General features: G+C 42.6%; 2 protein-coding genes across 19 annotated transcripts in view; both read right to left on the bottom strand.

Moving 5' to 3' along the window:
• Positions 1-1,298: 1,298 nt before the first annotated feature.
• Positions 1,299-15,480, bottom strand: WDSUB1 (WD repeat, sterile alpha motif and U-box domain containing 1). 18 transcript variants are annotated; one of them, XM_054069214.1, is made up of 13 exons: positions 15,233-15,479; positions 14,316-14,412; positions 13,730-13,909; positions 12,926-13,347; positions 9,680-9,864; positions 8,271-8,363; positions 7,359-7,452; positions 6,867-6,900; positions 5,708-5,748; positions 5,502-5,608; positions 4,463-4,642; positions 2,641-2,775; positions 1,299-1,468 (listed from the first exon to the last, which is right to left on the bottom strand). In XM_054069214.1, exons 4-13 carry the CDS (start codon positions 13,321-13,323, stop codon positions 1,305-1,307), a joined length of 1,431 nt encoding a protein of 476 aa, XP_053925189.1. In that variant the 5' UTR covers positions 13,324-13,347; positions 13,730-13,909; positions 14,316-14,412; positions 15,233-15,479; the 3' UTR covers positions 1,299-1,304. The 18 variants fall into 18 exon arrangements, with proteins under 18 accessions (XP_053925189.1, XP_053925186.1, XP_053925188.1 ...); XM_054069211.1 differs by having other exon boundaries at positions 13,730-13,817; XM_054069213.1 differs by having other exon boundaries at positions 14,316-14,380.
• A 2,684-nt stretch (positions 15,481-18,164) lies between these two features.
• Positions 18,165-27,692, bottom strand: part of BAZ2B (bromodomain adjacent to zinc finger domain 2B) — a 111,456-nt gene continuing 101,928 nt past the window's right edge. The window contains 7 exon segments of the mRNA XM_054069332.1: positions 18,165-18,724; positions 19,953-20,096; positions 20,825-21,084; positions 24,187-24,333; positions 25,576-25,711; positions 26,098-26,408; positions 27,330-27,490. Of these exon segments, the coding sequence (XP_053925307.1) occupies positions 18,571-18,724; positions 19,953-20,096; positions 20,825-21,084; positions 24,187-24,333; positions 25,576-25,711; positions 26,098-26,408; positions 27,330-27,490 (1,313 nt within the window). The 3' untranslated portion in view covers positions 18,165-18,570.

Here is a 27,692-nt window from a genome sequence, read left to right as displayed (position 1 = left end):
TTAGATCACGTCTCCCCATTGATACGACAATCGTGCCTCTGTGATGCTGAAGTGCTTACTTCTCAGAGCAGTATTGAGATTCCTGCTGTGTAACACTTGGATCTGTATCGGATGCCTTTCTAAATCAAAGATTATAGTATTTTATCACTTTTCTAGTGGGACCTAATCTGGGTTGCATGTTGTATGTTTAGAAGCCTACAGAACATGTGTATGAGTGAATGGTAAGAGGCCGTGTTTTGCCATGTAAATACAACTATTTTTAGTAACTAGAAGCAGTCAAGTAAAAGGAGCGGTGACATCTGCATGTGTATCAAGAGGCTCTGACCATATTGGTTATTGCACTGAGGAACACAATGTTATGGCATATTAACAATACTCGCACTTTATCTTATCCAATCGCCTTTGGGTGCTATCTTAGAGCAAATGTTTATTGTTTATTGGTAAGGGAGGTACAGCGACGGAATGGTCAGTAAGTGTTTCTATGGGAAACCCAGATGGGAGTGAAGACAGAAGTGTGAGGAGAGGTGAATGTGCCGCTTCAGGGCAGGATGAGGTAAGAAGTTCCAGAGGGAATCAGGTTTTATATGAATGTTTCGAAAATGAAGAGCCGTCAGGTCGGAGCGGTAGGGACACACAGTCGCTTCCCGTCTCTGTTGGTTCACGGTGGGTTCTGTACGTTGGGAACAGCTGTACCCATCTTTACAAACCTGAGTTTGCATCGTTACGCTTCGCTTATTTATTGTTTACTGTTCCTTCGGTATTTGTACAAGCCCTGTACCAGCCTTGCCCTGTAGTTCTATTTTTGCACAGCTACTGTATTTTCCATACAAAATAAAGATTCTTAATATACCTACAGGGGGTGAGCTGCGCTCACAGGAGAAACTTGCCCAGCTTTCCACTGCCTGGTCAGTGATGGGGAACAGGGAAAGACACAGCTTTGTTTTGAAATACAGATTATTTACTTTTCTGTTATTTCTTCTCTTCTGAACAGCTGACTTGGCAAAAATCAAGACTCAAAACTTGTAACTGTAGTGAAAATGTTAACAGAACCTTATTTGAAGAGCAGACTGAATACATTTCTTACACAGAAACAGCACAAGGTGTATCACCAACAGGTTAGGCATAATGTTCTGTGAACTCCCAGCAGCAAGGATTCCTCTTCTAGCAAACCTTGGTTTGACAGACACAGGAAAGAGCAGAAGTACAATGTTTTCTTTCAAACTGTTTCTAGTATGAGGCTTTCCTGTAGCTGCCTACAATTTCATTTCAATTAATTTTAACCAACAACTTCAAACCGAAGTGGTTTAACTCTGCTTCTGCTGTGTCTCGAGCCACCGGCTGATGGCCATTTTCAGAGTCCTGTTTGGTGTGAGTAGAGGAGAAGGCAGAGGGAGATTCGTCATGGGGCTCGATCGTCTGTTATTGCTGAGCCAGTTTTCCATTGCTTCTCTTTCGTAGGAGTAGCCATCTGCAAAGAAACCACCACTAAAAGCTAATGTTACAGCTGCTTGGCACTGTCACACTGCACGGGCTTTTAGCTGTTTACATAAAGGGGGTAAAGGGAGTCAGCATTCCCAATCAGGAAAGATCATATGCGCTGTAAAATAGTGCAAAATAGACTCAAAAGTCCTGTTCCAAATGCCACAAGAGCTGTATTCCAATAAACTACACAGCAGCATTGAGAACATGTGGTTCAGCTTTTAACTGGTGCCTGCCCTTGGCCAACCACCCATGCCAGCTGTGTGGGAACACACTGCACGTCTGTCAGTCAGCTGTGCTGTGCCCAGAGCCTCCCCCAGAGCAGTTTCTCTTAACGATGCCTGATGGGTTTGGCAATACACGTGTAGAGAGGGCCAGGCAGTCACATTCAGCTTTTCAACAAAACAATTCTGCTCTAACCCCCTGGATCCCTATTTCAGAATTACATAAAAAAGGATATTTGCATGGCTGTCCTCCTGCTGCTGATCAGAACCTCCAGCCCCAATCAGTGTAGTGCCCACCACTCCAGTGGTTACTGCATGTTCCACACTTGGAACATTTTAATTCTCCGAAGTCTGGCCCGATGCCCCAGAACTGCAGGCAGTCGGTCACTGTACACACAGCATCAAACCATGCTGGTCTTCAGATAATCACATTCCCTCGCACCAGCATCAGAACAATAAAATGTGAATTCTTCCTAACACGTTTAGCTGCATGACATCACCTGCTGTGGTGCACTGCTGCTGAATGTAAACAAACCACAGTGTACAAACCTGTCAGTGCCCCGTGCTGGGTTGCCAGAAGCCTGACACCCCCGCCCTGCACACACAATTCCATCTGGCACTTACAGAGACACCACTGTAGCTAGGCTTGGAATTACATTGGCAAAAGCAAATAAAGGAAACCTCGCTGAATTAAAAACAATCTGTACGGCCTCATCAGCAGAGCCGACACAAGGTGAACTGCTTGGCACAGTATTGTTCTCTGTACCAACGACATAATTGGGCAAATTAAACATTCACCACAGTTCTCTTTGGTTGCAACAGCTACTTATAGTAGTTTATCTTTATACTACTGGTGAGGTGTGCCCACGTTTGTGTTCCCACCCCCGTCTGTACTTTTCAGTTATTCACTATAGTCAGCGTTGGCTAAAAAATGTACCTGCTGCGATGACGGGATCCTTCATGAGCTCCCTCGTTATAGGGCACAGGAGTTCATCAGGGACAGCAACAGAGCGTGTTTGCATCCTCAGGTCTTCAATTTTCTGCAGGACTTTCCTGCGCAGGCCCAGCGACTCTGAAAAGTTGCCCATACATGAAACGGGCAGCACAGACATGCGCACAGAGGTCAGGGTTTGCATTAACGAGCAGTCATGGACAAGGAGCCGCAGTTCCACCTCCCACCACCACCGCATGCAGAAGAACCCACAAGGGTCCCAGCCACAGCCATGTCCAAAGAATCAATGGCTCCACATCCAGTGGAATTAGGAACCAGTAACAAGGGGAGTTCCTCCAGGGTCCGCACTTCAACCAGTGGCACAGGCAGGGAGATCAAGCAAGAGATATTTTATGAGTAGCTCTGCCAGATTGTTCCTAGTCCCATTTAATGCTCAATCCTAAACACTACAGGAGTGTGTGTGGGACAGACACAGTTATCTTTATTCCCACACACATTGTGCAGAATCAGTTTATGCTTCTCACTCACTAGGAAAAACCCAAATACCACAGTGGCACAACTATCTGCAAAGCAGCACAAGACATGAGTACTTTGAGTCTGCTATTTAAGGTGCTTTATTAAATGACTTACATCTATAGTTCCATCATCAAAGGCAGCCCAAGCAGAACACAGTGAAAGGACCATGCACTCGCTCCATGGAACAAAAATAATGCAGCTTTGGTTTAGGGGACACGCACACCAAAACAGCTGTGTGCAAGGGGAAATTCATGATGAAAAATGCATGCAACGCCTGACCAAACTGAACACCATTACACACTGAGGGGAGAGCAACATTGCAGAAGAAAGTTTCAAAACACGACTGCAACATCCAGCAGCCTGGTCACCACTGCCTTGCACGCTGATGTGCAGCTCCGGTCTAACACAGATCTAAGTGTTCACAGTCAGCATTTTTAGATTTGGTGTTATATGAATATATCATTACAAGTGTTCTCGAATCAGACCCAGTGCTGTACTACTGCAGGTGAAGGTAGTGGAGCCAGTTCTTGGCAGAAACCAAAATCCCTTAAAAAAAATATAACCCCTGGTGGTGCGGCTGGCTGGGGAAGAGGAGCTGGTTACTGTGAGCAGGAAGAGCTTCACTGTTAGTACTAAGATTCAACGGACTCCTTTGAGTTCAATTAAACACAACTAGGCTCTCTTGAGTACCAACAGCCTGTAGAGTCCGAGTGCTGGTATTCTGTCTGAGACTGGGCAAACTGCATTACTTGGGGTTTTTTTAAAGGAAGAATACTCTGATCTGGGATTTGTGGGCCTTGCAAGCTCTTCTCTCTACAATGTACGTACTGTGGTACAAACTCTTTTTATGATCACATACAGCACCACAAAAACCAATTACCACACATTCCCCATGAAAGACCACAGGTTTAAGTATCCCCAAAGCAACCCAAGCCCAAGCAACCGCTCCACTCCACCAGCACAGTGCCAGGCGGCTTCTGCAGACTGATATGAAAAACTACAGTTTATGAAAGTCAGAATCGTTAAGCGTACACAACAGCTGAAATTCCTTTTCCACAACCTAATGATACCAGATCTAAAAAGGAAAATAGAAACAAAAGCAGGTGAGACCACGTAACACAGCACTGCTAGTGGAAGCACATTTTATGAAAAAAAAAAAAAAAAGAGTACTGTAGATACTGTGAAATTCGGAGATTTTACCAGCCTTGGTAATGAAATAAAAAGGCATTTCAGGGTTAAAAAAAACCAAAACCATTCACGTATGGAACTGCCAACTGTCTTATACTCTTACCGATTTTCAATTCGTTGGTCAGGCTCTCTCTGGTAAGATTCAGCAGCTCCTTGCCATCAATGTTATTTCTCTTGAAAAGCCCAACAAAGTCTTCTAAGTCTTGTGCACGAAGCCAGGCTGAAACATCATCCTCTGACCAGTACTCAACAGCCACCTCAGATTCCTTTTCTACAGTATTTGCTTTGGAAAGAAGAGATAAAACATAGTTAAAAACCACGCAAACAATGTCTCCTCCTTCCCCCACAAAAACCCAGCAATGAAACCCCTCTGTTCTAAGAACAATGGCAGCAATGAATGCTGGTTTTCAAGTGTTCTCAGGACCGTATTTCCCCCAACATCTAATCAAAGAAATACCCATCAGAGGGTACGTCAGCATGGGGCAAGAATTTGGGTTTGTCTCTTACCTATCTATTTCCAAAGTTCACAGGGATTTATCTCTCAGATGCCTACACTTCCATCACATGTCACCTGAACTAAAAGGCAGCAGACACTGAAACCAGGTCTCTTCCCTCCTTAGAACAGCAGACGGAGTCTGTGCTTTGAACACAAGCCTAAGTACCTTCTTCCACATACTTTATATGCTGATGTACTTTTTAACACTAATTATCCTGGGTTTTCACCTATAACAACTGGTTAAGCTGTATTTCTTGTTGAAAATTATGCTTGCAACTAGCATATTTTCTGTTTATCTCATCAAAAATGACACCTGTCCAAAAGGTCTTTCAGCACTCTAGGAATAATACTAATCTCTTAAATGCTGCACAGAGAATAAGAAATGGTGAGTATCAGGAAAGACGATACAGCAGAATAATAAAATTAAAATACATGTTGTATATCTTTTAAAAACCACACAGGGAACACCTCTGTAGGACATGAACAACATTAGTTCAGAGGAAAGATAAATAACATGCACATAAAATCCTGATGTTACAAACTAATTGCATGCAAAAAAGAAGTCGGTGTTCTGCATCTTCAGAAGGTGTTCAACACTACTGTGCTTTAAACGTAAGGCCAGATGATAAATACTTCCCACACCAACCTGCACAGGGCTGCGTAAAGTCAACTTGCCATATGTTCACAGTTTTATCCATTGAACCAGTGGCGAGTAAGGGACTACGTGGTGCAAACACACAAGTTGTAACATACCTGCAAATAAATGTGTTATGTGTGAAAGTCCACCAAAAAAAAGGATTTAATAGCTTTATTTATGAACAATAAAGCATAATAATCACACTTAATTCCTACCTGTTATGCTGAGACAAAGTATGAAGGGTACTGCCGGTGCTCTGTGAAAGAATGTTTGTGATTTTAAATCTTTTAAAACAAACTCTGAAATTCCTGCAGTTTTAACTCATGACTGGACAAATCTTCCTTCTTATGGAAGATGCTACTTCTTTGCCAAGGACAGACAGGTTAGAGAGACAAAGAGCAAGGTTATTGTGATTCACTCATTGAAGGATGCGCACCCCAGTTTTCTGAGGAAAGTGCCCCATTTCAGGCAGAAATTTCCCTCCCTCCACGAAGAGTTGTTGTCCCCACTGCTCCCCAACAGCTATTATTGTCCCATTTGGGTAAACCTATGGCCTCAAAAGCTGACAAATAGCATTAAGAAATAATTATGCTGCGATTTTTGGCATCCTTCAGTTTTCCAGGGTCCAGGAACCTCAAGGATTTCTGTACCTGTCTGTGTGTCAAATCATTAAAGTAACTGGGCCTCAAACTGGGGAGGAACCAAATGAATGACTTTGGTGAAAAACTTTAACCCTAACTGAAACATGGTATCTGTAAAACAGCAAGCTGAAGCCCCTTAGTATCTGTTCATCCCTCATTTTCAGCTAAATCATTATTTATAATCTATAAAGCACTAAAGGTAAACAATACTTATAGATGAAACACAAAGGATACAACAACAGTAATACAGAAAATGCCTAAGCAACATGTTAACATAAAAAGTTTCATGAATTCTTTATGATGCTTCTACTTCATGTGCACTTTATATATAATTAATTAATAAGAATTTCTATGATCACCATTCCCAATTTTATGTCAAAAACTACAGTCCTTCTTGCTTTGGAAGCTAGGATAAATTTAAGATAACAAAAAAATCCTTCTGCTTCAACATGAAAATAACGAAGTATGGAATTCGTTGAATAATACTCTGCTGCAGAAAAAACAAATCCCAAACCCCTCAAAGAAATGTCAATAAAAAGTGAGAAATACTCATTGATTCTCAAGAGATATTTTTCCTCACACTCCTTCATCCTCCCCAGACACCCAGCACGTATTTGGATTTTAAATCGTTTCTGCTCTTCACTATTTCTCCACGTTTGTGAGCCACCACAGCAGCAGTGCTGGCATTTAAAGACATCAATCAGTGAATGACCTTGCACCGTGAGGTACTTACCGTTTCATAGATTATGGCATGCTTGTCCACAGACCTTTTAAAGAAACACATCAGCATTAAAATGATGCAGGAGAAAGGAAACTGGTTTTAATTAAGTAGAGGAAGGAAAAAAAATCTTTTCCACAAACAAAATCAGAGCAAATGGATTCCTGAACACCACTTTACAAAAAGCTTAGCTATCTAAACCCCCTCCACCCATGCCCATATGTGAACAACATCTTCACATCCAGCACAATGTAAGGAACAGCAGCAAAACACGAAACCTCTGCCCATCCACGAGACTTTCTGCCATGGAGGATTCACGCAGTTCTTACGTGAATGGGCCCCACACCCGCAGCTCCCCACTGCCGTATCCATTACCCTTTGGGTCATCGGAGCAGTGTCCATACAGCAGATGCACAGAATCCAGCTCCCCATTATCTCCTCCCAGCACTTCTAGTTTTATCTGAAACCTTTCCATCTGCAAAGCCAGCTAGAGGGAGCAGTGCTTACCCTGAAACCAACATCTGCCCATCCCAGGAAAATGCACATGCCAGAACTGGGGCAGAATGTCCATTCAAAGTGCACTGGTATTTTAATTCAACACCTAAAACCACAAAAAGTAAATTATTACGTATGGGCATATTTCACAAAGTATGGGACAAGCTGCTTTTAGAAGTGTAAAGCTGCACCAAAGATCTTACTCTGTGACATACAGTCTGCAGAAAAGGGGAGAAAAAATAACAGACAATTTTAACATCTCTGACACCCTCACTTCGTAGCCTTAGCATGTAGAACAGTATTTTAGATAATTAAATGTCTCTGTACACACAACAGTCATCCTTACAGACTTCTCTCTAAAGGAGTTTACAAAACCCACATACTGAAGACGTTTTTGGCCATCTGCCCCTGCTCTACACAGCAGTCACACACCTGCAGTGCAGTGCTAGCAGGGGCCAATGCTGTTTCCATTTCTCCCGCTCAAGGGCCAAGATGCACTAAAAGGCGAAAGGAAACCTCCCCCCTGGATTGGTAGATTGAGAGGTTTCACCCCATCAGTCCGCTCAAACATCACAGTAAAAATGTCACTGGTTTCCAACAGACAAAAATGCTCATTGAAAACAAATGTTCATTATACTACAAAGTTTGAGGGGATTGAGGGAAATGTTTTTTAAATCTTTACTGTTGCAATTATTGATAAACAGATCACTAAATAAAAACTGCAGGGCCCAGTGTCACGAAGTGCTGTGTGCCTTACTGGTCAATAAAACACAAGCCTTGCTGCTGTGCTGCTAACAATTAAAACTCGTGACTGGTGGTTAGTTTGGCTGTGAATCCACAACAGCCATATGAATCCCATCTTGGATGTAAATTGTCACTAAAGACTTAAGATATTGGAATATGAAAAAAAACAGCGATACACACCTAAGGAATCTGCAGAGAAAATAAGCCAGAGTTTGATCTGGTTATCTTGACCACATGAAGCCATCTGAAAGTGTCTGAATCCGTGTTCACCACCTGACAAAATACAAATACACTAATGGGAATTGAATGCTGGCCCTACACCTCTTGGTGGACACAGCTGAGTGATGTGTCGTCAGTCACTCTGCACTGAAGGATATGCTCACATCCTGCTTCCTCAGCTTTCTCCTGCTTCTGCCTGACTTTCTTCCTGGCTTGCTTCTCCTGCTTTCCTTCCTGCTCTGTATCCCCTTCTTAGACAAAGCAGTACACACGCAGCAGTACTTCCTGCTGTGTCCAGCACTGAAAAACTCCTGGTAACTTTGGCAGAGCAGCTCACGCACACTCTGAAAACAGAAGCCAACATCTCCTTGTGGAGACTGCTTTGTTCCCATAGCACACGTGGAAAGCACAAAAGGCTGTCTACAAGGGTGTTAGGACAAGTTACAGCACTACCTCCTGTACCTGACAGTTCTGCTCAACTTCCCAGCCTCAACCAAAAGCAGATGACTCTGTGATTTCCTACTCTTTATTAAATATTTTTACCTGACAAAAAATTACACAGATCAGTCCTTCACCTTTTCAGACTCATAAATATTTCAGCATTCCAAATATCTGGTTGTTCAGCTGTGACGCTTTCCTGTGCTGCAATTAACTCCTAACAGGATATTTCGAACAGGGTTTTTTCTTGATGGTGCAGATGTTCCCTCCCACTACACATAGGCTGTGTAAGCCTGGGCACAAAGCTTCTCAGCATTCTCACACCAGTGTGTGTTGGGACATAACTGTACTGGTTTGGGCTGGGACAGAGTTTGTTTTCACATCAGCTGCTACGGCGCTGTATTTGGATTTGTGATGGAAGCGCTGGGGTAACACTGGGAAGTGTCTGTCACTGCCAAGCAGCGCTGGTACAGCCTCAGGGCTGTTCTGCTCCTCACCCTATGCCATTAGTGAGTGCTGCAGGGGCACACGCCTACTGGTGGGTAGTGGTGAATGAATTCCCCATTTCACTTCGCCTGTGTGTGCAACTTTTGCTGTCTTTTGCTGTCGCTATCAAGCTGCCTTTACCTCACAAGTTTTCTCACTTTCACCATTTTCCAAAGCCGTGATCCTAACATTTTCCAAAACCCTGACAAGATCATTAGCTACTCATAAGCATGCTAACTACCTTGTTTGTTGACCTGGTGCATTCCTTCTCATCAACCCGAGCACAAACTTAAGAATACTCAGAATGTTCTAGAATTCTAAAAGCTCTTCCCAACGTAATTTGTATCTCAAGCATTGATGACAAAAAGAGTAAGAAAACACAAGCTAGAGAGAAATAAAATAACTTTTTTCCCCACGTTCCTTCCCTGACGAGTCAAGTAACTAACCAGAAATCGGCTGTGAAGAAATATCACAGCAGGTAACGCCAAGATCATGTGCTTTTTCATTATACAGGCATCTCATTTTATCATCCCAAATGGTTAAATCACCACACGATGATCCAGTGACAAAGAAATTTCCGTTAGGAGAAAACGCACAGGCCACCAAAGAACCATCTTTAACACTCCCAGATCTGAAAAGCAAGAGTACATGGGATTCGAATTGAGAATGAGCAATGTTCTGAGGAAGTGATCTCTGAAATGCAATCCAAGACAACAAGCCACAGTGTTCCAAGTTTTGCATTTAGGAACTGTGTAACAGAAGGGAGAGAAATTCACACCAAGTGTGGGAAGAGATGCAAAATAAGAAGGGCTGCAAGAACCAGGACCTGTTCTTCACCGCAGGGAGAAAATCTGAGATGGCACCCATGGCAATTATTTTAACTGAGTGAGAAGAGTTTTCAAACTAAAGACAATCTGCATGGACTTACCATTTGAAAGGCACAATGAATGCACTGTTGAAATTCTATGGCAGGATAACTTTAGAAGTCAAAGACAAGTACTCAACTATCAAAACACAGATTTATTTGTAGACAAACAGGGGGAAAAGAGACTCCCACAATTCCTCTGACCTGTTTTTAAAGGCAAAGCAGAACATCTACTGACCTATATGATATGGAGTAGAATGCTTTGTAATTTATGACACAGGGTTAATTTTGGTCTGCTCCTACACAACAGAAAGCAATGTGAAAAAATATATATTCTATATTTAAGATTTAATACTTTATATTTTAGATTCTATATTTATATATACATGATACACTATATAATAATAGTTACATAATATAATTTCTATATTTTAACTAAGTCAGCAAATGCACTTTGTACAACTGACAATCTTAAAATAAAAATAAAATTCCTGGCAGACGTGGAAGCGTGGTCAATCCCTGATAAGGAAGTGAGTCAACCCAACATCCTTTGGGTTATCTGATAGCAACGTGAAGTCAACAGAAAGCATCTCACTCCTTTTAATGGACACTGGATCTGGCCCCATGAGCACAGCTGAATCTTTAAGTGCAGAAAAAAAAACCCCAGCCATTAGCAAGTCACACAGCCAGAACTGTCAATCCTATTCACTCTGTCACTGTGTTCTGTAGAACAGCTGCTCATTCTCTACCACTGACTGGAATCTTATTTACTACAGAGGTGTCAAACTAAACATCACAGAACAGAAGTCAATAACTCTTCCCCAGAGACTCTCTGATCAGACACAGGACCTTCAAAAAGCATTAACTCCCTCCATTCCAGCACTAAGAATGCCATCAAATACACTACAGTGCTTCCCAGTTTTGTATGTACAATTCTCTTTCGTTAGGGCAGCTTTTAAATGTTCCCTTCTTGTACACAGAAAGCTGTGGATTTTGCTGGGAAAACATGACCAAGAACAAACGGTACCACACACATTCAGAGTGTGCAGTTAGAGCTTCCAGGCCAGACATCAGAACTGAGGACAGGAAACACAGCACACTCTAAGGAACACGCACAAACTACCTTGCTGTCATGCTGTTCACATCGCTTCTAGAGATGATTTCAACAGCCACTGCACTTCACAACATGAGCAGCCAGCTGCCATGGCTGAGCTGTGGAGTCGTCACTTGACGCCCAGCTGTAACCACCAGCCATAACACAGTCCAGTGCCGAACAGCATTGGAAAAGCAGTTCTCTTTCCTAGCATCAACACAATGAGCCATTGCAAACGAATCAGAGGATCACAGCCTGACATCAGAGGGTTAACTAAAACCCCCTGGCATAATTGTTAAGTACCTTGATAAATTCTAACCAGTCTTGGTCTCACCTTTAGGAAAATGGGACAGGAGCACTTCTCTATCTGCAATTACAAATGATGAACATAATTTAAAAAGTTCATCATCCGGAAATACATATTCAGAGAGACCCCAAAGCAGATACAACTAAAGTTAAGCTGACCGCTGTTGGTAAGTTAACACATAGAAATGCACTGTTGAAAGAGAACTGAAGGGTCAGATTGGCGGGTTCAAATTCTTTCTTCTCTCTTCACAATGGAAACACCACTATGAGTAAGATCAGAACCTCCTTACCAGAAATACCTCAAAATAAATACCCCTTTAGGCTTCTGAACATTAATGACTGGAATTCCCAACACCTCTTTATTTTCTGAAAACAAAAAAAAATATTTCAGCATCTCTATACCCATTACAAACAACAACGTAGCAAAAATCCACGAGAACACTACTTATGGACAGCTTTCCAGAGCTACGTGATTTCAGATTAATATAATCAATCATGATGAAAACTTTGCAGTTCCCATCTAAATCCCTACTGCAGAAAGCAAGGGCAGAGAGGCCACAAAAGCAACAATACGCTTGACAAAAGAATACCAAAACCAAATCAGTTTGGCTCCCTCATCACCAGTGAAACACCTCATTAATTCTATCAAATCCATCTTTCAGTGTTAAAGCTGTTGTGTAATTGCTGTGCTCGCCTCTCAATAATGTCTTGCCCAAGCACAGACAACCACTGCCCTGAAGACTTTTACCGCAATACGGAGATGTAGAGTAGGACTCTGACTACACTAAAGCTGCCTTTAACTGTGCAACATCACTGAAAACGTCCACCAGCTCATTCGAGATGCTTACAGAAATCCAGGAGAAGCACTGGCTGTCGTAACTTGACAGACTCACCTTCAGTATTCCTTTCTGTCACCATTATGTCTGAAACCCCAGTTTCAGGACATATCAAGTTTCCAAACTCTTTGATTGCTGAATTACTATCAGGCTTCCAAGACCTTCCTGGACTGCAAACAGCTTGCAATTAAATACTTAACTGAATTCCACTATGTGTAACACAACATATAGCACACAGCACCCTCAAGTACTACTGTCTGTGTACTATGTATCACAGCTTGTTGGCCCACTGTTTGGAAACCAGATCCACGTAGTAAGCAATGCACTCTGATTTCATGATAAATCAACAAAAACACTTCCACAAACATAAAAAAAAAATCTTAAAAAAAAAATCTAAACTTCAGGAAAAAACAAAAGCCTCAGCACTTCTCCCTCTCCTACTCCCTATCTCCCGGTCTCCCAAATGTGACCTGTTTCTCTGTGCTGCCTGTCAGTGGTGTCAGTGTCAGTCGCAGGCCCTGCACACCATACACTGTACCACTCACGTTATGGTCACTGTGAATAAAGCTGTCAGACAAGCTCTAGCACTCACCTGTACAGCTTCAGTGACTGCACGTTCCAGAGAGCAACACTCCCATCCGCTGCCCCCGATACCAGATATGTGGATTTGGGAGAAAACCGGCAGACTCTGACGGGACTGCTGCTGGGCTGCTCCAGCACTGCCAGCACCCGGCCATCCCGGGCATCCCAGACCACGGTGGTACCGTCCGTGGAGCAGGACGCTAAAGCATGTCCTGATGGGGAGAAGCAGCAGCAGTGCACAGCGTACGTGTGACGTTTTAGAGGCGAGTACGGGAGCTCAGAGAAGCCATTCAAAGAGTAAACACGAACTGTTTTGTCCAGGGAACATGTAGCCAGGCACGATGATGAGAAGGCACAGCAGTTGACATCATCATTGTGATCTGCTAAGGTGTGAATTAATATCGCCATTTCATCTACTTTCAGCAAAAATATCTGAAAAAGAGTTTAACAGTCAGACTTACCTCTCCAATTTCATCAATGAAACAAACAACAGGGCACATGCTCCAGGAAAAATTTAACACGCATGTGCAGAAGCAATTTTTCATCTAAGCATCATTTTATCTTCAACTTAGAGATTAATCACAGAGATGATTAATGACTTGAGTAGAATTAACAGATCTAAACTTGTCAACTTGCAATTCTGCAATATAACACACAAGGCCATCCATTTGCCACTTCATCTTAGAACTGAGGAAAACAAGTTTCTAGTTATTTAACTTATGCTAAGAAGTTCATTGTCCAAATTTATTATTATTTGCATCAACACCGGACACAATGGAGTAAACGGGCACTGCAGAAGACAGTCACTGCTTACCCAGCAACTGGGGCTAAAAGGCAAGCTCTGGCGTGCTTGGTGCCAGGGTCAGGAAGAGGAAAGCCACGCTGGGAGTCGAAGGGCCAGCCTAGGAACAGGGACAGCGCTGCAGCTGATTATTGGAACTTGGGAAGGCTGTTATTCCGGTCCTTCCTAGCCCTGCACCCCTTCACCGTTTTCCTAGCAGTAATGAGTGAAAGAGGAAATAAGCAACAGTAGTTTTTATACTCAGGGAGAAGGAAGGACCCAGACAGATACAGAGAGCAGCAGGAGAGAGACATGTACTGAGATGGGAATCTAAATACAGAGTGGGGATAATAGGCAGGAACAGAGCTGCCAGAGCACTGCAGTTACAGAGACTGAAAACTATGGCAGAACACATCAACTGACATCTGAGGAAAATTTCAGCTAGGGGTGAGCACAGCGCTCCCCCCGTGCTGCCAAGAAGCTCTGTTTGTTTTATCTGCTGCATTCTTTAACATTTGCCCACAATCGTACATAGAGGATGTAAGCAGGGTGAAGCCCCACGGTTCTGAATTTTATTTCTGAAAAAAGGTAAATTTTGTACTAACAAACTTAGACTTACGTGAAAGGAAGGCAGCGGAGGCAACACAGAGTGAGCACAGAATGAAGAGTCACCTGCTCAGAATGCTACACAGCAAAACACGAACATTAGGAGAGTCCTACAGAAACAAACAGTCCAAGACGCTGTTCACTCTTTACTCGCCTTGGTTTGTCACTAGGAGACATGTCCTCAGTCATCCTGTGCTCTAACAGAAAACAACTGGCACTGTACGGACCCAGAGCAATTCTTCAGCTGTACTGACAGCCTACAAGAGGAACCTTACGCTCGGTATCAATGCTTTCAGCAGCAATAACCACATGCATTCAGTATTCTTTCTCTTCCCACTGACAACTGCCATAAAGAAGGTTTGCAAGTCATCACGGACACCTCACCAAAATTAGACAGGCACAGCATCAAAAAGGTTCCTGGGAATTATTCTAATCGAGAGTTTGCTGCAATACGTCTCGGTGAACCGTGCCCTACAGATCCAGCAGTCATCACGCTCCCTTTCAAAACACACCCGCGTTTGTTTTTATCTGCCCCACCCCCGCCCCCGGCGAGGATCCCAGCTCAGAGAGCTGCGCCAGCCTCAGGCGGCCCCGGCTCCGCCCGCGCCCCGGGGAAACCCGCACACCCGCCCCCAACGCGGGGCAGAGCGGGGCGCGGTGCCCGCCCAGCCCTGCGCCCAGCGGCCCCGCGCCCGTGTCTGCAGCCGTCGGGGAGCGCGGGCCCCTCCGGCCCCTCACGTTCCCGCCCCTCGCAGCCCGTCCCGCCCCGCGCTCACGTAGCCCCAGCGGGTTCCTCACAGCTCCGGCGGCCCGCCCTTCACGACCTGGGCCGCCTCGCGCCCCTCACGGCCCAGACGGTCCTGCCCGCGCCCACGGGGCCCCGCGGCCCCCTCAGCCCGCCCCGCGGGCGCCTCACAGCCCCGCGCTCACCCTTCCCCCGCGCCTCGTCGCGGCCCCAGCGCGGAGGGGGTGGCGCAGGGATACGGTCTCGCGCCGGCCCCGGACGCACGCGCGGTGGCTCCTGGGCGGCGCGGAAGCGGACGGGCGGCGGGCGCAGCGCTGCTGGGCTCGGCCCCCGCGGCCACGGGGTCAGCGGCAGGAGGTGCTTTTGATAAAGGAAGTTTTCTGACGGTTCAGACTAGCCACAACGGTTCCTGGTTAACTCTGAAGTTCCAAGCGAACTCCGTGAGTGGCAGCGTGACCGCAGTGTTCCCTCTGGCGCAGGCTCCGGTATCTTGGGAATGACACCAGTTTATAAAGGAGGCGCCGCGGCCGCCGGCCCCGCCTCGGCCCCTCCAGCCGCCTTCAGGAACCTACAGAAGCAGAAAAACGTTAAGCGAAATGCTTTAGACCTCTCTTTAAAGACAGACATTGTGTCCCACATAACTTCTCATATTTGGCTGGTTTTATATCATCTAATATTTTTCAAAGAGATGCCAAAAGAGAACCCACTCACAGCCGAAACGCCTCCCTGAGGACCATTAACGGTGCTTTAGAATAAAGAGTTGAAAGCTTGTCAGTAAATTCCCCAAGCTGACACCAGCATCCTGCTTTCAGAGCACACACAGAAACTCCTCTAAGAAAACAGAAACAACAATACGAGAGAAGTTAGCAAAGAAGAAAAGAATGTTTTTTCTAGTTTTTTTTTTTTTTTTTCTGCAGAGAAACTGATGGCCTGAGTATGATTTAAGCTTGCCATTCAAATACAGTAACTCCTGTAAATCCAGTTATACTGGAATAGTTAAAGGAGACACTGCAGCTAGTGAGCAAAGCAATACACCGGTAATGGTGAGCTAAGAGAGGTGATGCTTGTCTCGCTGCTAGAGTGGCTGATACCACCTTAACCTTCCCAGCTGTCCTGCTGGACTGGGATACAAGCTGGAGAAAAACAGCTCTCTGTAGCGCAGCTACATCGGTCTGATGTCACTTTTCAGAAAATGAACATTAGACTTAGTATGACAGCATTAACCAGTACAGAATCTGAGAAAAAAACCCCAATTGTTTCACATCAAATGTTGTTTCCCAACAGTCTAAGCGTACTTAGAGCACTCAACAAGCCTACCACTGTATGTTCAGAACACCAATTCATCTTCCCACCTGTGGAATGTGTCAGCAAACCTTTTCACTGAAGCCTTCAGAGAGGTGATGAAAAGGAAGGGCGTGAAGCAGTCGGTGGCGAAACTGATGTTACAACACCAGGCTACCTGACACACAAATGTGGGTTTTTTTATTCCAGGTAACACAAATTATTCTAAGAGGACTTCGGAAAAGAAAAATATCACTGAATAACATGTTCTGGAGAGGGCAATGGAAACAAAAACTTTATTAAAAATCAGGCACTGACTGTTCTTTCTCAGCGGAGGTAGTAGTATAATGGCAAGGGAGTATATCAAACAAGGCTCCAGGACTCCAACATGACAGGCCTAGTTTAAAAGCAAAATCCACCACCTTCCTCCCCTCCCTCCCTCCAAAACCCCAAAACATTACTTGGTGAGTGAGCTTTAAGTATTTGGGTTCCACAATATTCATTTGTAGTTCCTCCATTTTCTTCAGTCAGAGCAAGGATTACAACTCGTGCCCTTCCATAGACCCAAACCAGGACACTGCCTTGCACAACAGTGGTTTCAGCAGCATCACACGGCAGGTATATGCATTATCATGTGTTCTCACAGGGTACAGCGAACAGCAAGAGGCTGGGAAAATGGAAGAGCTACAGTGGTCCCACCCGCAGGCCGTGGCGACTGGCAGCCATGCTGGCGCACATGGGCGGGCGCACCGCACGCTGGCTGCTGCAGTCATCTCTGCTTGAGTTACCAGTGTGAAAGGCCAGGAGAATTAGATGCATCCTAAGAACCGAATGTTAAACGCAAGACTCGCAAGGCATCATTAAAAAAAATCCTGTGCACACAGGACCCAAAATATTAAAATCGCCAAGAAAGTCTGGTTTGCAAAACAGTCTTTTATTGTAACCGTGCCACACAGACTAGTGAAAAATAACACTCCTAAAAAAAGGAAAAGAAAAAAATGCTACCTTTCCACAACATTTCTTTAAATAAAACTTCAAGTACTCTTACATCGGTACAAAAGAAATTCCCATCTATCTGCCCCAAGAGGCCACCACAACACACAGTAGATAAACACAGTGGTTACAAACGTCCTTTTTGTTATTCCTGTGGCAAGGCAAATGGAGGGAAATGCTTCTATGAAAAAATACTGTGTGCGTAGGAAATAGTCACAATTTTATTCCACATGGATACAAATGATTATACTTGAATTTGAGCCTGTGGTGGCTTGAAATTATATAACAAAATAGAAAAATGGAAAACTAATATCCCCTACACCCTGTTTTGAAGGCAGGCACTACCAAGATTAAGGAGACTCCACAGTGTTGGTAGAGGATAATTACTGTACAAACCATATAGCTGTAATTACCTTAAGACTAAAAATAAAATGCTACCGTCCTTCTAAGGCGTAAACAATAATGTCTGCAAACAATATGTACACATCATACATATTTAAAACAAGACTTAATATAAACAATAATGAACAGTATATACAAGTCTCAATTCTTCTTCACTGTCTTGAAATACAATTTAACTACACAAGTGATGCAGCAACATATATATAAATGTACTTGTAACTCTACAGTAAAGTTTAATTTTTCGTGCTTTTACAGCACATCAGTGTAAACAGTTTTACTTGGCTTTGTTTTATATTTTAAAACATTCCTTGTTGTATTTTCAAGATTTAAAGCAATTTTCTAATTCTTCCTTTTCACAGAAAACGAAGATTCTGAATGCTGTATAATCATAAATAATTCATAAAATTAAATACATTCACTAAAAAATAAACTACAAAGTAAAAAATGAAAAATAGATATTTATTGAAAGGGAAAAGAGAACCATTTCCCCGAGTAGAGCTCTGGTGGTTGAATATTCAGTGCGTTTTGATATATTTTAAATTGCTATTGCACTATAACACCCCTTTCTTTGAAATTCTTTGGGTGTGCTTCCCTGTTCTACCTAAATTAGTTCATTAAAACACACAAACCAATAACCAAGGGGCCATGGTTGCTGTAGGAGTGAAGCCTTTAGAACTGGTATCACAACTCCGTGATATTTTAAAGGAAACAAATAGTCATTAGTTATGCACGTGCCTTGCACTTTCGTGTAGATACAGTTCACATTGCTGGTCTTATAAGTCCTCACTTAATGAAAAAGAACAGAAAGGAAAAAACAGAAGAGAAAGAACAAAGAGTTGTGATAACTTCAGCTCACTTTGAACATCTCTGTCCATTTCTTTTCGAAGTACTTCCTCATGTTGTGGCCAGCCCTACCTATGTCAGAATCGTCTTCATTAAAGGTTTCACAGTTGTCAAAAACAAGCCGGACATCTAGAGAGAACGCTTCAAGGTTGGGGTACCTGAAAGAAGCAAAAAGGTGAATGATTTTTGGAACACAGGGAATCATAGGGGAAAAGCACTTCAGCTACATGAGAGAACTACCAACATAAGTGAATTTACAGCCAGCAACAGAATAGTCAATGAATGCTTTGCATGTTCATTATACTTTTGGGGTTTTTAAATTCTTATTTAAATCTTAAGAAAATGAACATCAGCAGAAGGAAATACTCTCGTCATTGTAGTGGTTATTGTCCTCAAACTCTGTAAGGCAGAAATTTCAAGCCTGTACTAGAAAACAACCTTTACTTTAAATTACCTTGCCCCTAACTTTCCCTTTAACACACTATGGCTGTTTTCCATTTATTCATCTATTCTTGGGTTCAAGTCCTTACAAAGTAAGTGCTGAGTACACCTGCATTTACCTAACAGAGCAACAATCGGGTACACAACAAAGCTGCCCAGATCAATCCCATAACATTGTTCTTGTTATTCATTATCCCGGACATACACGGACCAACATTCCTAGGAATTATTAGAGACGAACAGTGAAAGCCACACGTCTACTGATACCAAGAAGCATGTGTGGAGCACTGACACCTCCCATCCAAGGGAGGAAAAGCCTGAAGAGGTGACAAAGCCCAATGTGTTATCCCAGGAAAATCCTTTTGTGCCAAGCTGGCAGACAGTGAAGGGGGTCAGCCTCCATGGACATACAAGCTTTCTATGGGTGGCAGGGAGGCATTAGAGTGCAAGGATGCAGCAAGAAGGGAAAGGGAACAGTGGCATAGAGTGTTCCCCTTTTACGCAGTCGTGCAGTCTAATTTCAGGACCACATGATGATTTCCCACCACTGCTGCAATGTTACTGGGCTTCCCACACCAGGGTAGTGGATCACTCCTTGCCCACATCGTCCTCCATAGGGCCTCCGCCAGCTGAAGCCTGCACCGCTGGGACCTCTCAACTAGAGAAGAGGAGAAAACAACTTTTCCCAGTGGACCAACTCTGTGCATTTAACCTGGCAGTTTACTTGTTTTGCAGCCAGTTCCACCAGCTCTAGCACCTGACAGGCTCTTTCACTTGGATATGGCAAAGACAAAACGATACCAACTTTTATTTTGACTGTACAAGCAATCACAGCAGTGCCAGAGCAGAGACAGCAAGAGTTTAACTAATTGTTAAAAAGGCATTGCATTTCAGTGTTTAAGTATGTTTAAAATGTAAATGAAAACATACAATCGGTTTACTTACTGTCCACTACTCAGCTTGTCTCTAATGGTGGAAAAATCCATAGGTTTTTTAATTACTTTCTTATAACCAGGAACAAGTTTCAAGTTTACAGGAAGTAAGAAAGGCCAGGCGTCTTCATGGGTTTCCAATTCTGAGAGAATCATGCTGAATAAAATAAGGTTTTAAATCAATATTTGAAAGCTGTTCATATATTCACAGAGTTTTTTTTTGCTGTTCCATGAATTCCTCATGCACTGCCAACCTATTCACTTATAAAGGAAAACACTTTATTCTGTGCCCTGGGCAAGGCTCAGAACAATGTCAATAAAGACAGACATCTTAACTGAATATTTAAAAGAGCATTAACTTCTCTCCAGGCAACCTAAATCAGATGCAATTCTAGTGATGAACATTCTAAAAGAAAAGCATGGTCCTGCCACTTCAGTACTTTGAACCTCAACGTGAATCACTTGCAGCCCAGTCCAATGGGTGCTCATACTGGCTTCCCAAAACTGCGATGAGGCTGAGCTACCTCACATTTGACTGGCCAGCAATGCTGCAAGAGAAGATGCATCCCTGTTACTGTCTCCTCTGCAATGCTCTTTTGGACAGGGTGCATAACAAGCTTTGCTACAGCTGAGAATCACTGCTATTGGGGTTCTTGGAGGGGTGTGAAGGTGCAGATGTCACAGACCTCGCTCTAATATCAGGTCTTTCCCTCCTGGGCTTCGCTACCACACACACGTTAAATCTGTTACATACACACTCAGATCATCACAGCCTGTATGGGACACACAATAAAGAAAGAGGCTCTTCTTCCCCACAACACAGGTAAGAAGAATTGGGTACTACTTACTCCAACAACACTTACCCAAGTTTATCTGTCACTTTACCTGCACATAGCCAGGTCCTTGGAGTCATCTCTTTTAGGCTTCTTAATAGCAGTAACATTTTCTGGCTTTAAATGGCTTGCAGAAACACTTTCATCCATTTTTCTTTTTTTAGGTTCTGTTTTTCCTCTTTTTAAGGAGGCGCTTGTAGTTGCAGAGTCTTCATCCTCTGTATCTCCTGCTAATTTTCTGCTTCTCTTTTGCTCATTACTTTTTTTCCCTTTGATTTGAAGTTTTTTTATTTTTAGAGTTTGACCACTTGCCTACAATAGAGAGAACTGAAATAAGCAATAACCAAAAAATTACAGAAACCTCTGGTATTATGGACAGATAACAGTAAAGATCAGACAAAGAGAAGTACCAAACCACCTGAAATACTAAATATCAGAGATTATGAACTGTTTGCTCTTCTGTAACAGCAAGTAAGACTGTAGAAATCCCTGTTAGAAGTGATTTAGTTTCTCAGCCTGTGACAATGTAAAAGCACCTCCTAACACACTAGGCTGGCACAACTTCAGACAAGTGTTTGTCTGTTCCTAAAGGACTGAGGTAACTACAGCTGGAACAGTATATCCATCGTCAAGTACCACATTATTTGCAAGATACTGCAAACTGGAAAAGAGATTTTAAAAGTCAGGGATGGGATCAGCTGATTTAAAGATTAAAAGCTCGACATGAAAGATAGAGATAGCTTGGCTGCAAGAGTATAACAATACAAAAATGCTATGAACAGCAAGAAAAAAAGAGAACATTATTTAATATAGAACTATTTCATAGAATCACAGAATGTTTTGGGTTGGAAGGGACCCCAAAGCCCATTCAGTCCCACCCCTGCCATGGGCAGGGACACCTCCCACTGGATCAGGGGCTCCAAGCCCCATCCAGCCTGGCCTTGAACCCCTCCGGGGATGGGGCAGCCACCACTGCTCTGGGCACCCTGGGCCAGGGCCTCCCCACCTGAACAGCAAAACATTTCTCCTCAAGATCTCATCTCAATCTCCCCTCTTTCAGCTGAAAACCATTCCCCCCCCGTCCTATCCCTGCACTCCCTGATCAAGAGCCCTTCCCCAGCTTTCCCAGAGACCCTTTCTGTACTGAAAGCTGCTCTAAGGTCTCCCTGCAGCCTTCTCTACTATCTATTTATAGACAGTGAGATGAAACTAAGGGGTATGCTACATATAAGAAAAGTAAGCTGTTACGGTATTGACAGCATCATTATGTGACATAGGATGAGAAGTCACCATTCTGATCATTAGAACAGGAACTTTGTAGAATGTCATGTCAAGCAGTATGATGCCACTAAAAAGAAGCACTGATAGTCAAAAGAATGAAAAGACAGAAAACAATTTTCATGAAGAGAGCCAGCATCAAAAGTACTAAACTCTGCCTCTGCTACTGAGACTACTTCACATAGTTTGAGTAACTTCAAAACTGTAACACTTTGATTTTATCTTCTCCTAGAAAAATACCATTTGGTTGTAAAGTTGCCTGAACTTGTATTTTTATAATAAACATACTTTTTTCCAGTTAAGAATGTATACATTTCGCTATCTATGAGAAATCATTACTACACAATTCCTATATTTCATGAATGCCATCAATAACTTTCTTAATTATTTGGCACTGATTGTATATACCATGGCAAAAAATGCAGTCAATTTGTATAGAACAGACAACAAATGAAGACGTGTATATTGTGCATGGAATTCCTTTTGCTTAACACAGAACACTAAACAGAAGTGTAAGTATCTGCATTCTCTAAGCGCTACTTTGTGTCGTGACTGTGTTCTTGGTCCAAGGTCAGAAAAACAGTCCAGTGCCTCAAATCACCTGGTAATTGAAGAGCAATGTTTGTTTTTTCAGCCATTTGGATGAAAACAGGATATGAGGCAGGGAGAACTGATCAATGCTTATCACCTAAGGCCTGACTTTGGGATATTTGGCAACTATTAATCGTAAAGAGGTGGGACTGGCAGATGTTGATGGTTTTCTTGGTTTAGACAAGAATAGCAACAAGTTGAGTTCAGTTAGGACAGCAGAGCTTATACCTCCTCCTCAACAAAACTGTTACTATGTTTTGCAGAATGTATAATCAATATTTAACATCTTTTAAAGATCTGCTGGAATTTCACCTTAAAATTCTGACATCTTTGTATCTCCGGCTCTCAGCCAAATTTGGAGCAGGGAAAAACCTGAGAAAACCAAGTTTTTCTGTCACACTAAACGCAGGAGTTATTATAAGGGGCCTTAGGTGATAAGCGTTGGTCAGTTCTCCCTGCCTCACATCCTGTTTTTATCCAAATGGCTGAAAAACCAAACATTGCTCTTCATTTACCAGGTGATCTGAGGCACTCGACTGTTTTTCTGTCCTTGGACCAAGAACACAGTCATGACACAAAGCAATGCTTAGAGAATGCAGATACTTACACTTCCCTCTAGAGTTCTGTGTTAAGCAAAAGGAATTCCACACACAATATACACTTTTTCTTCTTCTTTCGTTATCTGTTCTATCAAGAGAAGTGGTAAGATAAGCTATCGTGTGATGGGGTATTTTCTGTCTCCATGACAAGGTAAGTTGTGATATAACCATGATAATGACAGAGAAAGTTACAGCATGAGTTAACTCCTTATAAACTATTACACAATCAGCTCCCAACAGCAACCTATTTCTATTACTTCTGTTGCACATAATGGTTTTAAAATCAATTTGTCTTATATATAGAAAGAAGGAACACACTGACAACACCCAGAGAGAATACAAAACAGAGTATTTACCATAAAGCTGCTTTTTCAGTTACAGAATTCCCAGGTAATGGCAGAAAAGGTAGCTAACAAGTTTAGCAAAAAATGCGTTTAACTTTAGACCTAACCAGAGCTGGGAAAACTGTGGACTTCTCAGCAATACTGACTGCTCATTCAGTCATTTCAATAGAACTGCCCTAAAGGAAACAGAGACGGCGCCTTTCAAACGTGCACTGTATCGAAAAAGTAGAAATGCTACGCTCTACAAAACCAATAAAATTTACTAATTTCTCCTATTATTCTTGTCAAATAGAACCTAAGACTCTGGTCTGTCAGCACTTGGCAACGACAATCCCAAGACAGATACTGAAAAAGTTCTCAGACATAGAAAACTGATACTGAATCAGCAAGAAAATTCTGTACCTGCTTACATTAAAAAAATTATACAGTTTAAACCAAACAAAACTGCAGTCTCTACTGTCACTAAAATCCAAGTTCAGTGAACTCTTTATCCAATTATTTAATGGCAACCCAACACAGAACACACAGCAGATTACTGTGTGGCAGACCTTTACCTCCCCATCTCTGCAGGGCCTGGGCCAGGCCTCGGCAGGCAGTGTTACCTTGGCTATGCAGGTGGGACAGAACCAGTCCCCGTCGGGGATGGTGGTGATCTTGGGCCTGTGGCAGTACGTGTGGCAGCCTTTGTCGCAGCCGTCGCACAGCAGCAGCAGTTCCTCGTTGTCTCCCTTTCGACAGATCTGGCAGTACTGGAATGCAGGAAAATGGCCTTAATATTTAAAACTTCAAACACAGAAATAGTACCCGAATCACTCTTTCGCTGAACACACAAATCATTTTCCTTCCATTTTACGACAAGCAGAGTCTACTAATGATCACATATGTAAAAGAATATCTGCAGTATGTGAGGAACTGCTCTAAAGGTGATGCTTGGGAATATGTCTGAAAAGCAATTCATTGTAAGGTGTTCTACAGCACACAAAACTAGGAATACTGTTCTATTTTTCTTAGGCCCATCAAAATCTCCTTGCCCATACATGTTATTTCAGGAATCTTATCCTCATTTATGCTCACTCTGCAGACATGAGTCGCTGTTTCACAAAATTAATTTATATTTTACTGCAGTAATTTCCAATAACAATCAGTAAGGACCTTATGCAAAGGCTCCATGCACAAATTCCATAAGGCAAAAGAAATGATCCCAGCACAGTCTAAAATTCACACTTAACTTAAAAATATCGTCAATTTTCTTACACAGTGTACGAAAAGATTTCTTTTGAAGGAACTTAAAAGATCTCCACGTGCTTTCACCAAATACTTGTGGTTCCCATGCAACTGAATGTACAGAACACTGCAATGAATGATACCATACACTTTTTCTGGCTAATAAATTCCTGCACCTTGAAACACTCCAATGCCTTTTCAGGAGCTCCTACTGAATTCATAAACTTTTCAATGTAGAAACACAGCTTTAAACTTACAGCTATACAAACGCAAAGGCAGAGCCTTACACTCTAGTTTTTATTTAAATTGTCCGGATATAATTAGAATCTGTATAGGACTGGCAGGAATTAAAACATTAGGAAGAAGACCACTAATGGAAGAAACACTTTCGCCACCCACCATGCAGCACTGGCCACACTTAATCCCACCCATCATCATTGCTACTGCTGGAGTGACAGTTCTGTATTCAGAAATCTTAGGTTCAAAGGGCCATGCAGATTTTCACACATGCATTTTGCATGCACTCTTGGTATACACAGGACCTCTGTCTCAGAAAGTTCAGGATGCTGGATTTGGCAGGCAAGGGAGAGTCTTTTCCCTTAGCCTTATATTTGCCTGTGCACAAGGTTCTGTTTAACTGTATTGTTTCACATACAGTAATAAGAAATGCATTATTTACCATGCTACCTTAAAATTCTTAAAGGTGGGAAAACAGGACATAGCAAAAACAGTTCAGTTTTTTTCTTTTAAAAATCAAAAACACTTACAACTTTCATAATGGATTTTTCCCACGCTATTGCTTTCTGTAACTGCTGAATGCACAGAGCTACCTGTGCAGCACTGCGTGCTTCTGACAATGCCCTTCGCCATACCCTGAGCCCTGGAGCAAGATCCTCTTCAGTTCTGCATGGAAATACAGAGACATTAAGCAGGTCACATCCGTGTTGGCTTACGTTTAAACGCGGAACAATCATCATCACATTGAAAGCCAAGCAATGACAAAACGTACACAGCCAATAAGTATAAAGTTTAAGCAACTAAATTTCATGTAGTGCACAGACTGTGGCTACGTGCCTCAAAGCTTAATCACAGCCAGTTAAATGTAAGATAACTTTGCGAGATTATCAACAAACGTAACAAAAAATATCTTTACAAAGCACCATGCAGAATAACATGATCCATACGGATCACAGACATACAAGAAAGTACATAGATAACAGGCAATAAGAAAATAGGCTCCAATTAGCAAAGAAGCACAATAATTTTTCAAGTTAATCTCAATAACCTACCCGTCACCATCACCACTAATGGATGGTGCAGGAGCAGGGACAGTAACTGTGCCCACATTATCCAGTTTGATCTGAATGGTGGTACTTAAGGGGCTCTTCAGATACCTTCGCTCTATGTTCCGCTCCAAGTCAGCAAGCCTGGTTACAGCTATATCTAGAGGGTTGTCACTCCTCCGCTCTAGAGAGCTGGCATTGCCTTCTCCGCCTCCAGCACTATCTCCATCGTGCTTCTTGTGCAATCTAGTAATTGACTTATGTTCCCGATATACCAAGTCGTCTCTCTCTGAAGCGGGTTCAGGACACAGCCATCCCTAAGTTAATAGAAAGGTTTGTGCATTTATTGGTTGCTGTTAACTTGGGGTGCAAACAGAGGAACTGTTCTATGGAATGAAACTAAGCAACTGAAGCGCTGTTTCCGGTAGATCTTGGTTACTTGTAATCCATCTGTAGAGACAGTTTCCAAAATATCCAGAGAACTAAAATAATTAATCAAAAAATACAAGCATTACCAGACTTTCTTAGGGGACCATTCTGCAAGTCTGTATCTTATCTCCCATGAAGTATCCTGTCCTATTGGATGACACATCAGAAGATGGTCTCTGTCCCATGGGTTCAGGAGACAGGATCAGCTGGTCCCACAAAAATAACATCTACCCCTGGCACAAACTAGATACCACAGCTGTCCTACAGCTATACTGCTACCAAACATACACAACTAGATGTTCTTACACCCACCTTGAAAAACTCCAAATTGGAATGACAGCCCGTGAATCCTTAACTCCTTCACACTCACAACCATCCCACATTCTCCATGACTCTTCAACACTCAAGTGAAATACTGTGATGCATTTGGAGGCTTTTCTATAAAAGCACTAAAAGCAACAATCCCCAAACCAGGTCGAGGCATGGCAAATCCCACTACAATTAAGCAGTTTATATAAAAAAATAATAAAATCTTTGTGTTCATAGAAGGTGCTGGGAACAGCACTGTATGCTGTATGCAAACACTCTTCAGGAACTGTCATTCTGAGCATCTCCAGCTGAAAACTGAACTGCAAGAAAATGTTTCAAACACGAATATCCATGCTACTGCTGCAGGGGATTTGTTCTGTTTGCAGACAGTTAGAGGCAGAACAAGGCAGCACTTACCAACAGCCAAAAGGACTGCTATTGTCTGCTTTAAATTCTTACCACTTATTTTAAAGAGACATTTTACCAAAAGTTTGGTTTACCTTAACTTGTAAACTAGCTGATGCCACTCTCCTCTCTAGATCTTCCACCTGCTGAAGAATAGCAAGATCCATCTCCATTGCTTGTTCTTCTACTGACCAGTTTTCCACAACATCTCGAGTTACCTGGTTATCTTCATTTTCATTGATATCAATAATTGCAACTGTATTTGAGAATCACATTTTTATTATTTTAATTAGTATTACAACTTCTCTGAGTAAATTCAAGCCGATTTACCCGTCACTGCAGTCAGTGTTGGAGAACTGCTGTAAAGGTGTGCTACTTTTAAGATACCTGACATGGACAACAAATTCTGTAGGTTTTCAAACTTGCAATTTAAAGGCAAGAAAGGGAAGGGGTGGCTG

This window comes from Cuculus canorus, chromosome 6, assembly GCF_017976375.1.
Source record: "Cuculus canorus isolate bCucCan1 chromosome 6, bCucCan1.pri, whole genome shotgun sequence".
NCBI classification, from domain to species: domain Eukaryota; kingdom Metazoa; phylum Chordata; class Aves; order Cuculiformes; family Cuculidae; genus Cuculus; species Cuculus canorus.
The sequence above is the reverse complement of the archived record's forward strand: the minus strand, read 5'-3'. Positions and strand labels throughout refer to the sequence as shown.